General features: G+C 37.1%; 2 protein-coding genes across 2 annotated transcripts in view; one reads left to right on the top strand and one right to left on the bottom strand.

The window, feature by feature from the left end:
* Nucleotides 1–303: 303 nt before the first annotated feature.
* LOC146319183 (protein ABHD15) lies at nt 304–4,167 on the bottom strand. The gene is made up of 3 exons (XM_084729777.1): nt 3,071–4,167; nt 1,279–1,508; nt 304–1,180 (listed from the first exon to the last, which is right to left on the bottom strand). The coding sequence occupies exons 1-3, from the start codon at nt 3,809–3,811 to the stop codon at nt 496–498; spliced, it is 1,656 nt and encodes a 551-aa protein (XP_084585903.1). The 5' UTR covers nt 3,812–4,167; the 3' UTR covers nt 304–495.
* A 1,946-nt stretch (nt 4,168–6,113) lies between these two features.
* Nucleotides 6,114–13,459, top strand: part of LOC146319182 (uncharacterized) — a 38,980-nt gene continuing 31,634 nt past the window's right edge. The window contains exons 1-5 of the mRNA XM_084730637.1: nt 6,114–6,314; nt 6,431–6,703; nt 7,913–8,006; nt 8,160–8,294; nt 8,892–9,078. Of these exons, the coding sequence (XP_084586763.1) occupies nt 6,126–6,314; nt 6,431–6,703; nt 7,913–8,006; nt 8,160–8,294; nt 8,892–9,078 (878 nt within the window). The 5' untranslated portion in view covers nt 6,114–6,125. The remainder of the gene's footprint in view (nt 6,315–6,430; nt 6,704–7,912; nt 8,007–8,159; nt 8,295–8,891; nt 9,079–13,459) is intronic.

Below are 13,459 nucleotides of genomic sequence, written 5' to 3'. Positions count from 1 at the left end.
ATTTTGTGTTAGCGAGTTATGTAACATTACTGTTGAAATGTATTTTAATCAGCCCTGAATGATTTTAGTCCCATTTAGAACATGAGGTATTGGTGCACTTCAGCCTCTTGTGGCCAAAATGGGTATTGCAACAAACACAAAAATGATCCTGGCAAAAAAGCAACCTGCCATAACTATTTTCACCTGAACCTGGTAAAAAACCTTTTTCACCTGTTCTTTTGTTATAAAATAATTTAAATCAGACTTTTCTCTCATTTGCTTCTCTGGGCTTCTGTAAAGAATTTATTATTATTATTATTATTATTATTTAAAAAACAAAACAGTTCAACAGCTGTCCACTGCCTTTATTTTGCTGATTTTCTTTCACAGTTATTTTAGGGATCGTCCCTCCATCATCTCAAAACTCCAGCCACAGATGTTACTTGAGAATAACAAGGAAAAAACCCAATTACTGTCCAAAGTCAGTTACATTTCTGTCCACAGATCTTGTCCTCATCAGCGGGTGTAGGACCTCTTCCAGGTGAAGTTCCCCTCCTCTGCGTCCAGGCTGCTCTGCTCAGGCATCTGCAGTCTCGGCCTCCTCATCATAGTGGATCTCCTCCTGCGAAGGGGAGCCATGTTGCTGCTCCTGCTCCTCTGCCCAGCCTGACTATATTCTCCTAGTGGACTCCCCCGGCTCCACCCGTCCCTCTCCTCCTCTTTCAGGAAATCAGCCACGACTCTGAAGAACTCCAGAATTACAATATGACTCCAGTTACCCTCCTCCACCTCTTCATCTTGAGTCCTTCCTCCCTCTAGAGTGAAACCACAGTGCCCTCCTCTGTCCGTCAGCGCCAGCAGGAAGTAAGGGTTGCTCTGGAAGAGGGGAAGGGGTAAAGTGGAGGCGGGTGGGAGGAGAGGGTCGTCACTGCTGCAGATACAGAGCACAGGGACCGCCACCTCGTCTGCGTCTCTCAGTGGTTCGTTCCTCTCCCAGTAGTTGTCCCAGTCCTCGGCTGGGTATGCCCTCTTGCCCAGGGCCCAGGCCACAGAGGGTGCCAGGCCCTGTGGGGAAGCAGGTCCTGGGCTTAGTGAAGGTTTTGGGACTGAAGAACAGTGAAGAGTTATCTCAAAGTCTTTGAGGGAGGAGCAGCTGAGGGCCTGATCAACATCCAGAACTCCTCTGAACGAGCTGGAGTATCTTATGATGAAGAAAAATAGATAATTTTACAATCCTGTCCATGTTGCATTAATGTCATAACCACGTTTTTTTTTCCATTTTGCTTTAATTTCTCTCACCTACTGAGCTGCATTTTCCGCTGAAACAAACCCCCCCAGCGATAGATGGAAGGCATGGCTGTTTCAAACCACAGCTGGCCCAGGAGAACAGGTGAAATGGCTGCAGCCGCTGTCAGGTATGAACTTGATCCGGACTCCCCCAAGTAGGACAGGAGGATCCCTGACCCCGAACCCTCGCTCACTGCAACCAGTGCGGAGGAGGGGTGACGGCTGTGGATGTAAACAACTGCCTGGAAATGAAAGACATGAAGGATATCATCATCACCAGGTAAAAAAAAAAAGTCATCAGCATCTGATAGCAGCTAGCACCACGGCTCTGTGTATGATAATGTCAGCAATGACATTCATGGTCCCCAGAGGAAGAATCCTTGTAACTTTGGTGACCTCCTTAAAGGTCTTTTTGTCTTTCATGTAATATTTAAGATTCATTTTCAGCCTGCTATGTAGTTCTGTTCATGCATGTGACACTTGTACATCCATGATTACTTACAAATAGGGCTGGGTGTCAGTATTAGTCGAACAAAATAACCCAATACCAGACAGAAACTTATACAGTTAAAGGATACCTGCCTTCTATCCGTTTTGTCCTCTGATCTAGAGAACCATGACTATTTGTATGCTTTTGCTCACAGTCAATCACTGGAATTGGAAGATGCTCAGTGGCACATAAAGCCAAAAAAGTTTCAGTTACCTGGATTTTACATCATGTGACCCATAGAGCAGGAGCAACAGAGACTCACGCTGGCTAACTTCTGGTTTAGCCCTCCGCTAACTCTTCTGGACTTTCTAAATGTTACGGGACTGGATTTATCAAATTCTAATGGTGAAACGAATCATTTTGCAAGGCTTGTGACGCTAAAAAAAAAAAGAGTCACTGTTTTACAGCTGCTTTTTGCACTGTGCAAGGTTCATAGAAAAATCTTTTTGGGCCTCTGTGCATGGTATTATGTAACGTCATTACATGATTTGGCCACTGTTTCAAATTTGCTTCTAAGTCAGGCACTCTTCCTGAGGGGTTTGCATGTCCTCTTCCACAGAAGCTGGAATGTTGAACACCATGTTTCTACAGTAGCCTAGAATGGACAAACCAAACACTGGCTCTAGGCTCTTGGTGTTTGTCATGAGTTTTGCAGCCACTGAATGTTCCACTACACGCTTGGAAGCCTCAGCTGTATTCATGTTAAGTGATAATCAGCTAATATTAGCATGGTAATATGCTAAAATAAGATGGTGAATGTGACAAATGTATTGTGAGCATGTTAGCTGATATTAGCATTTAGCTCAGCGCCACTTTTCCTAAATACAGATGCTAGCATGGCTGTATGCTAGACTCTTAGTCTTGTTCTTGAGCTAAAACATTTGATTTGCATAAACCTGTGTTTTGTTCATTGTGTCTTGGATTTGAGAGAACTGCAGCTAAAACTATTTTAATATTCTATCAATCTATTTTTGCTTTTTTGAGAATTTGCTGGGGGAAAAAAGGTGAAAATCTTCAATCCCCAGAGATCAAAGTGGCATTTTTCCTAATATCCTAATGTCCAATATCCCCACGTGTTTAATTTACAATAATATAAAATAGAAAAAAAAATACATATTTGCATTAAATACTGGACATTTTTGCTTAATATATAACCAAGAATGATTAATCAATTTTCAGACATTCATTTTCTGTCCATCAATTACTTGATTAAATGTTTCAGAACAAATTTACATGGTCGAATTCAATTACTACCTAATAATATTAATAATAACAACAACAATAATGAAGTGTACATCTGTCATCTTTCTGTACCTGCTCCAGGTCAGCTGGGTCTCCAAATTCAGTGAGTCGTGCGGTGGTCAGCGGACACCCCGCTGTGCCTCGAGCATGAAACACCACCACATAAAAGCCCTGACACGTGGCCTGGTGGCACAGCCCCTTTAGGTGGGGGGTCATTCCCCCCCAGGACTGAGGGATGACGAGGAGGATGGGAGGCGCTGCGGTGAAGCAGCCGAGCATCTTTCCCCCTGACTGATGCTCCCTCTTCCCGTCCCACCTCCTCCTCTCACCCAGTCTTGTCCCCACGGCCCAGTCCAGAGCCACAACACCCCCGTCCCTCAATAAAAGATGGTCTCTGGTGAACTGTAGCATGTCTCCATGTTGTCCCCACAGCAAGCTGGACAGAGTCTGGAGGTGGGGGTCTCCTCTGGGCCAGGAGGCCAGTCTCGGCCTGGCCAGAGAGCCGCAGTGGCGGAGCAGATATTTGGCCAGAGCAGTGGGTTTGCAGATGAGTCTGGGACCCTCTGAGGCCTGACCTGACCCGGACAAACCATCCGTCCCTGGTGACCCGTCCTCGTCCGTCCATGTTCTTGTATTCCTGTCCAGTGGCAGCTCAAGGATCAGACAAATGATGACCCAGAGTCTCCAGGCTGCAGCTCTGACAGCCAGCCTCATCCAGTAATGTGTCCTGGGGCGGCGGAGAGACAGAGACAGCAGCAGGAGCAGCACAGACGGGAACAAACAGAACAAACAGTCCCATAAAAAAGATGCCATTGAGAAGAACGTAGTTACAAACAATCCAGTGTTTCCTCTGAGATGTGTTGCTGTGATTTCCTCAGTCACATCTGATCCCCATGTTTGACAAACTCCTGCCTTGTTGCTTCATGTACCAGCATGAAAGATGTTCTGAACAGTCGTCTTGTTTCCTCGGTGTGTGAAGGAGCGTAAATAGAAGTTTTAAAACAAATAAACACAACAAAAAAAAACAGGTAGAAAGTCTTCATGTAAATTCTCGTCTCTTAACTCCTGCCGTTGGTCCTCCCCCGGCCTTTCCCTCTTCCCATAAATCATTTACCGCGAGCAAACACAGGCCACATAAATCTGTCCCCTTAATGTTAACATGATTATAGTCTTTGACCTTGTTCCATGTGTGCTGTTATTTATTTTACATTCTGCCCCCAATTTACCTGTGAACCTTGTGTTAACTATGTAAAGAGTTAAAGCTAGAACTCACCAAAACTCAAGAAAATGTGAGTAGCAACTCTAATTTAATGTCATATTTTTTCTCAGTAACTGTGACAGATTATAATTGCATTTATTTTGCAATGCAATTACATGTTATTGCTAGGATTCCTTTGGACTGTTGTCTAAAATTTTGTCATATTTATGTGATAGTTATGGCCAAAACCGTGTGTTGTGAAGTCACAGTGACCTTTGACCTCCAAAGTCGAATTAGTTTTTAGTTATTAGAGATTCCCTCCTACATATTTAGTGTATGGATTGTGGAGGTATGGCCAAAGATGTGTGGATGCGAGGTCACAGTGACCTTTGACCACTGAAATTTGACCAGTTCGTCAAGTGTGTGTGAAGTCTGAAGAAATTTCCTCAAGGTGTTCGTGAGATATTACATTCACAAGAGTGGGATGACATAAAAACATAATGCGTTTTTTGTGCACAAAGTCTAACATTGGTATCTGTAATCATTATGGATCATGGCGGACACTGGTCACCCCTGAAATCTGATTGGCCACCTGTGCTACCCAGTTATCCTCAAGTATGATCGGCTATCTGTCGAGGGATGAATTTAGGAGTCTCACAGCCTGAGGAAAGACTTACAATGGAGGCATCATTTATTTTTGAGGTCTTAAAGAAAAAAGTATTGAAGCTTTATATTATATTTGTATGTGTTGTTGTAATTGGTAGGTCTATTTATGATCTAAATAAAACAAAAAATAACACAGGAATGTAAGAAGCTGTAAGATACTGTAATGTTAGTAATTAAAGTAGATATAAGAAATGGTACATTAATGTGTACACATGCATATATGCATGTGTACACATATACTTCATGCCACCCCTGTTGGCGCCTCACTTGGGCCACCCTCATCAAAAAAAAGTCTGGAAACACCCATGTCCTGACGATGGCTTTCCCCCCTGAGAAGGATTAAACCTTTAAAATTACCTTGTTAAAAATTCTTAAAATTATATCCACTCCTTCACTTTCATTTAAAAATCCAGAATCTAATAATATTGTTAATTTCACTGGAGGCGTTAAGTTTTCATATTAAACTTGTGTGAGTTGGGTGTTGAATCACAACTGCACATATGTGTTAAACTCAGTTTTAAAGAGAGGACAGAGAAACTTTCCACCTTCAGCAGATGATTGTGGAAACAGACTTCTTGTGTCAAACTCTGCACATACAAAGTTCTGTATAGTGACGCTCAAACATCCAGGTGACACAACAATACAAACAAAAAACAGATTTTTGAGTGGTGGGAGGCGGTCATCATTTTCAAGGTGATTCACACCTTGTTTCATGAAGTACTTTCTGTTGTGTTTCCTGGAATGGGAGGGTTGTCCTCTGTCAGTTAATAAATTTTATTGTAGCACATAATTCACATATTGTGCATCAACTGCTGGCGCCAGTTAAACTGCAAAAACAAGTTTTCTCCCACAATCTGCCCTGATAAGAAATGAAAATGAAAGAATTTAAACAGACAGTGGGTTGTTCTGTCCGACATGCTACAGGTCAAACAGGTAAAGCATAAACGTGACTCCACCTTTGTTATGGAACGATATAAATCACGGTGTCTCAGCAGGCTGTTGCTACACAACATCAAGGTGTCATCAAGGTGTGAGGAACTAAACAGGTAAAATAAAATAATTAATTACAATGTGACAGATTGTATTTTTTAAATTATTACTTATTAGTTATTTAGTCACTATTGTAATGGTTTTTTATTTCTGAAGATGTAAGAATGCATACCATAATGATAAATGTTTTTTTATTTTTTATATATAAATAATAAAAAAAATTGTGTGTTTTTAATTCTGTCCTGCACTGTCTGTCAGAAAGGTTGCGCAGTGATGCCTTCAGGATTGTTTGTATTGTGTCTCCTGCTGCCTGGAGCTTTCGGGTTTGGTGTGCAACCATTTGACCTTTTTGAAGGACAGTCTTTCAGTCATGAAAAGATCACTGAGAGAGCGATCTTAAATACAACCGTGCAGGTGTGCCGCGCTGTGGCCCTGGCTGAGGGCAAGGACTTCACTTTTCCTGTACGGCTTAAATTCAACCAAATCAAACTGAAATTTGACTTTTTATTTTAAATGACCAGTGCCTGTGTTATCAATAATTGTAATGTGTGTGTGTGTGTGTGTGTGTGTGTGTGTAGCCACAGCCTTTCACTGCTGAGTCTGTTGCTGTTGCCTGTCAAGCACCAAAGTCATCCAAGAGCTTCCGCCAAACCATCAAATTAATTAGAAAAAAGAACCGGCGAATAGACTATCGGCATGTCTTTAACGCTGAGTATCATTTTGACGATGAGACGTTTGCAGAGGGAAGGAAAATCATCACAAGTGGATTATCAGCTGTGAAGGCCAGCAATGACAAAGAGAACTTTGAGTCGGCAAGAGAAAAACTGGGACAAATCTTACATACTTTACAGGTAGGTCTACTTTCTATTAGCGATGTCCCGATACAACTTTTTCACTTCCGATACGATACCGATATTGCAGCCATGAGTATTGGCCAATACCAATATCGATCCGATACGATGTCAGCGCGAATCATATATACTTTTATTACTTATTTTGTAGTGTGGAATGTTAGAAAAGGCTTGATCAAGTGATGTTACTCAAACAGAGAACAATAGTCAGCAACCAGAGTCACCTATGGATAGAAGTGCTGGAGCAGAAAATGGACTGCTTATCGGAGCGCTTATATCAGAGATTTTAGATGCAGTCCGATAAAATCCGATACTCGTTTTTTGGCTGATATCGGACCGATATCCGATATCAATATCGGATCGGGACACCCCTACTTTCTATCATCCATTTGGTTTCCATTAAAGTTAAAAATAATAATAATAATTAATTTAATTAATTATTAAATTAAATTATTATTATTATTTCAATTTAAATAATTATTAAATTATTAAAATAATTACATTAAAACAGTTTCTTATACAAATGTTACACTTCATAACTGAAATCACTCCAGGTGAGCAAACAGCATTATGTATTTTCATGGGGAAAAAAAAGTCAGAATTGTTATATGTGTAACTGAAATTACTACACACATTATATTTTTGGGTTATTTTATTGCTTAAGTTGTTGTGTAATTTTTTTTATTAAGCACTACAGTGGGTACATTATTTATATTTAAGTAATAATATTTTCTTTACAGCATCCTTGAGTTACTTGTAAATTATTTCATTGTCATTTCTAGTACTATGTATATTACTTCAATTATATGTTCATGTATAGTGTTTAAGTGGAGTCACTGTATTCCCTTGATTATGAGCTAATTGGTTCCTACCTGCCCTTGTTTTTGTGGGGACAGGTATGAGTGATAGACATATAGGGAGTGCCTTATGCCGAAGTTGGAGTGTGTTTGTACCGTCTTGCCGCTTGTTGTAAAAATTAGATGATGATGATGATGATTAGTTGATTAAGTGCAACACTGAAATACTAATGTGACATTTTCCTCATATTTATTTAGTTTGAGTTTTAAAGAAAACTTTGAGCAGCAGTACCAGAGGCCAAACAACCAGCCTGTTCTGAACAGGCACATGTCTTTTCTGCTCTAGTATACAATAGATGTTTGTGTTTTATCATGTTGAAAATATTTAATTTGTTGCCTTTTTTAAATATAGGATTTCTACAGTCATAGTAACTGGGTGGAATTGGAAAAAAATCTCCCAAACTCCAATCTGATCAGATCAGACACCAGCATTGGTAACCTAGCAGGTAAAGAGATCATGTAATGTCTCTGAGTGTTTGGCTGTGTTACCAAAACAAAACATGATGATGAACAGAGATGAGGAGAGATATGATGATCAGACAGATCATTTTACAAAACAAAACACTGATAAAATGGCTTGTGGTTTTTCCTTCCCTCAGCTAAAAGCAGAGAAACGTGTCGCGACTGTGATGGAGACGACTGCAGGAACAACATCTTGGAGGACATCCTACGGGACAATACACTGACCTCTGGATATTTTGGTGTTGTGCCTCTATTCTCAACAAAACCAAAAGGTAAATGATTCATTAAACCACTAATGTCACAGAATTATACTTTTAGCATTATGACTAAACATATAGATGAGAGTTCACAGATATGTTCCTGAGATCAGAACTTGGTTTTTTCTTCTTTCCTCCTCTCTTAATTATATCATGATCTCCCAGGTTTACTTTGTGACCCTTTTGAGGAGGCCTAAACTACTTAGCTGTACATAAAGTAATTCCACCTCAAGCAGCTGCAACACTTACTATGCTACTTGCAGTGATGCATCAGGATTAATAGTTGAATAGTATCATATAATAGTCACAGGGATGAAACAAGTACTTTTATTTTAACACTTTAAGTATATTTTGCTGCTAATACTTATGTATGTTTAGTGAAGCAGAATTTCTCATGCAAGACTTTTACTTGTTACAAGCATTTTTACATCCTCACAAGGATCAGAATACTTCCTCCATCACAGGCTACAATGTGAATATTGTATGTTATTAACATACAACTACACACTATTGTTGCCTCTAAAACCAAAACCTATTAGAGGTGCTCAGGGATTACTTTATCTGTATCGTATCTGTTCAAGCAACATTCTCTCTGTTTTTAATGCTCAACAGGAAAATGCAGCCATGGAAATTTACCTGATGCAACCAGTTTGATTTCACCTAAAGGTGGGATCAACAAAGACAGACTCAGCTCCAAACATGGACATCTTCACGTGAAAGCAGCAAATACGGCGATGGCTGCAACCAGTGAGCTACTGGAGGACATCCGAGCGGCTGCTGGTGACAAACGATTCCTACAGTATGAAACCCATTGTCCATGTTTCCGTTATCCCTCTATGGTACACATTATGATGCCAGTGAGGGAAAAAATGTTTGGAGTCGAATTTTAAAAAGAATTTAAAAAGTCTCTTGGCTAAATGTTGCCTGTAGGCAACATCGTACCATTTAGGAACAACCCATTGAAATAAATGTGTAAAGTATAAAACTTTAAACTACTTAAATCAACAAAGATAACCATTACCATAACCATTTGAAAAACAAAAACAACAAATTCCAGTGTTTGATCATCACTGCTTCATTTCAGTGCATGTTTTGTGGTTTGTGGTTTGTGGTTCACTGTTGCAGGCAACATTGCAACTTTCCATGATGGCACGTTAATGCCTCAGGGCAACAGCTGCATTTTAACAAGTTTCCACTATTAAATTAGTAAATAAGTTGCATGAAACTATCAAAACAAAGTTTACTCACCTATTAGTGTGAAGACATTTTTTTCCAGGTGGAAAAGGGACAAGAAATAACTTTTTGAGAGTCTTTTTTTGCAGCAAGATAGCAGAGATGTCTCCTTAGAAAAAGCCCGCCAAGAAGGGTTTCAAAATCGCTTCCTGGAGGTCATGTGACAAATTAAAGCATTGTTAATGGTTTCCTATGGTTTTACCTCTTTTTAAAGTATCGCATCATTTAAAGGGATGCATTGTGGAGATGTGACAGGGCAAAAATGGGTTTGTTGCCTGAGGGCAACATGGTACCATAGAGAGATATGCTCATATGTATGTACGTATGTATGGTCATATGTATGGCCATATGTATGTATGTATACTCATATGTATGTATGTATGCATGGTCATATGTATGGCCATATGTATGTATGTATACTCATATGTATGTATGGTCATATGTATGTATGTATGTATGGTCATAAGTATGTATGTATGCATGTTCATATGTATGTATGTATGCATGGTCATATGTATGTATGGTCATATGTATGTATGGTCATATGTATGTATGTATGTATGGTCATATGTATGTATATATGGTCATAAGTATATATGTATGTATTTATACTCATGTATGTATGTATGCATGGTCATATGTATGTATGTATATATGTATGTATGCATGGTCATATGTATGTATGTATATATGTATGTATGTATGGTCATATGTATGTATGGTCATGTATGTATGTATGTATGTTCATATGTATGTATGGATGGTCATATATATGGCCATATCTATGTATGTATGTATGTATGTATGTATGTATGTATGTATGTATGGTTGCATGGTCATATGTATGTATGTATGCATGGTCATATGTATGTATGTATTTATGTATGTATGTATGGTTGCATGGTCATATGTATGTATGTATGCATGGTCATATGTATGTATGTATGCTCATATGTATGTATGTATGTATGTATGCATGGTCATATGTATGTATGTATGCTCATATGTATGTATGTATGTATGTATGTATGTATGCTCATATGTATGTATGTATGTATATATGTATGTATTTATGTATGCTCATATGTATGTATGTATGTATGCATGTATGGTCATATGTATGTATGTATGTATGTATGTATGTATGTATAGTCATATCCCTCTATGGTACACATTATGATGCCAGTGAGGGAAATGTGTTTTTATGTCTCAAAATAGACTAAATAAACATAATCTGAAGAAATTTTATTTTTATTTTTATTTTTATTTTTATTTTTATTTTTGGAAGTTTTTGGGGTTCGTTGCCTGTAGGCAACATTGTACCATAATAATACCATAACCCTAACCCTAACCTTTTCCAATTTGAACATTGTTTATTTCATAAACATATGCAAAAATATTCAATAACATCAAGAAGTCACAATTCATTTTAAATTTTAAATGAAAAAGAATTATAAAAAGAATTTATATATATATGTATGTATGTATGTATGTATGTATGTATGTATGGTCATATGTATGTATGTATGTATGTATGGTCATATGTATGTATGTATGGTCATATGTATGTATGCATGGTCATATGTATGTATGTATGCTCGTCTGTATGTATGCATGGTCATATCTATGTATGTATTCTCATGGTTATGTGTGTATGTATGTATGGTCATATGTATGTATGTATATATGCTCATATGTATGTATGCTCATATGTATGTATGTATGTATGTATGTATGGTCACATGTATGAATGTATGCATGCTCATATGTATGTATGCATGTATGCTCATATGTATGTATGTATGTATGTATGCATGGTCATATGTATGACCATATGTATGTATGTATGTGTGTATGTATGTATTGTCATATGAATGTATGCATGGTCATATGTATGTATGGTCATATGTATGTATGGTCATATGTATGTATGTATGTATGTATGGTCATATGTATGCATGTATGGTCATAAGTATGTATGTATGTATGTATGTATGGTCATATGTATGTATGCATGGTCATATGTATGTATGGTCATATGTATGTATGTAAGTATGTATGTATGCTCATATGTATGTATGTATGTATATATGTATGTATGTATGCTCATATGTATGTATGTATGTATGCATGTATGGTCATATGTATGTATGTATGTATGTATGTATGTATGGTCATATCCCTCTATGGTACACATTATGATGCCAGTGAGGGAAATGTGTTTTTATGTCTCAAAATAGACTAAATAAACATAATCTGAAGAAATTTTATTTTTATTTTTATTTTTATTTTTGGAAGTTTTTGGTGTTCTTTGCCTGTAGGCAACATTGTACCATGATGGTGCATAAGTGAAAAACAATGTTCCTTTTCCAATTTGAACATTGTTTATTTCATAAACATATGCAAAAATATTCAATAACATCAAGAAGTCACAATTCATTTTAAATTTAAAATTAAAAAGAATTATAAAAAGAATATATATATATATATGTATGTATGTATGTATGTATGTATGGTCACATGTATGAATGTATGCATGCTCATATGTATGTACATATGTATGCATGTATGCTCATATGTATGTATGTATGTATGTATGCATGGTCATATGTATGACCATATGTATGTATGTATGTGTGTATGTATGTATGGTCATATGAATGTATGCATGGTCATACATATGTATGGTCATATGTATGTATGTATGTATGTATGTATGTATGGTCATATGTATGCATGTATGGTCATAAGTATGTATGTATGTATGTATGTATGGTCATATGTATGGATGCATGGTCATATGTATGTATGGTCATATGTATGTATGTAAGTATGTATGTATGGTCATATGTATGTATGTATGTATTTATGTATGTATGTATGCTCATATGTATGTATGTATGTATGCATCTATGGTCATATGTATGTATGTATGGTCATATGTATGTATGTATATATGGTCATATCCCTCTATGGTACACATTATGATGCCAGTGAGGGAAATGTGTTTTTATGTCTCAAAATAGACTAAATAAACATAATCTGAAGAAATTTTATTTTTTATAAAAGAACTATAAAAAGAATATATATATATATATGTAGGTATGTATGTATGTATGTATGTATGTATGTATGGTCACATGTATGAATGTATGCATGCTCATATGTATGTATGTATGTATGCATGTATGCTCATATGTATGTATGTATGTATGTATGCATGGTCATATGTATGACCACATGTATGTATGTATGTGTGTATGTATATTTGGTCATATAAATGTATGCATGGTTATATGTATGTATGGTCATATGTATGTATGTATGTATGTATGTATGTATGGTCATATGTATGCATGTATGGTCATAAGTATGTATGTATGTATGTATGTATGTATGTATGTATGTATGTATGTATGGTCATATGTATGTATGTATGTATGTATGGTCATATTTATGTATGCATGGTCATATGTATTTATGTATTCTCATGTGTATGTATGTATGTATGGTCATATGTACGTATGTATATATGCTCATATGTATGTATGCTCATATGTATGTATGTATGTATGGTCACATGTATGAATGTATGCATGCTCATATGTATGTACGTATGTATGCTCATATGTATGTATGTATGTATGTATGCATGGTCATATGTATGACCATATGTATGTATGTATGTGTGTATGTATGTATTGTCATATGAATGTATGCATGGTAATATGTATGTATGGTCATATGTATGTATGTATGTATGTATGTATGTATGGTCATATGTATGCATGTATGGTCATAAGTATGTATGTATGTATGTATGTATGTATGTATGTATGTATGTATGGTCATATGTATGAATGTATGCATGCTCATATGTATGTATGTATGTATGTATGTATGGTCATATAAATGTATGCATGGTCATATGTATGTATGTATGTATG

This window comes from Lutjanus erythropterus, chromosome 11 (assembly GCF_056507025.1).
Source record: "Lutjanus erythropterus isolate fLutEry1 chromosome 11, fLutEry1.hap2, whole genome shotgun sequence".
Lineage (NCBI taxonomy): Eukaryota > Metazoa > Chordata > Actinopteri > Lutjaniformes > Lutjanidae > Lutjanus > Lutjanus erythropterus.
This window is presented reverse-complemented; position numbering and strand designations above follow the sequence as displayed.

Coding starts and splice junctions, on each gene's coding strand:
- LOC146319183 (XM_084729777.1), bottom strand. CDS start 3,811: ATGGCATCTTTTTTATGGGACTGTTTGTTCTGTTTGTTCCCGTCTGTG. Junction 1,509..3,070: donor ACCCAGCTGACCTGGAGCAG/GTACAGAAAGAT, acceptor TTTCATTTCCAG/GCAGTTGTTTACATCCACAG. Junction 1,181..1,278: donor CGGAAAATGCAGCTCAGTAG/GTGAGAGAAATT, acceptor CTTCATCATAAG/ATACTCCAGCTCGTTCAGAG.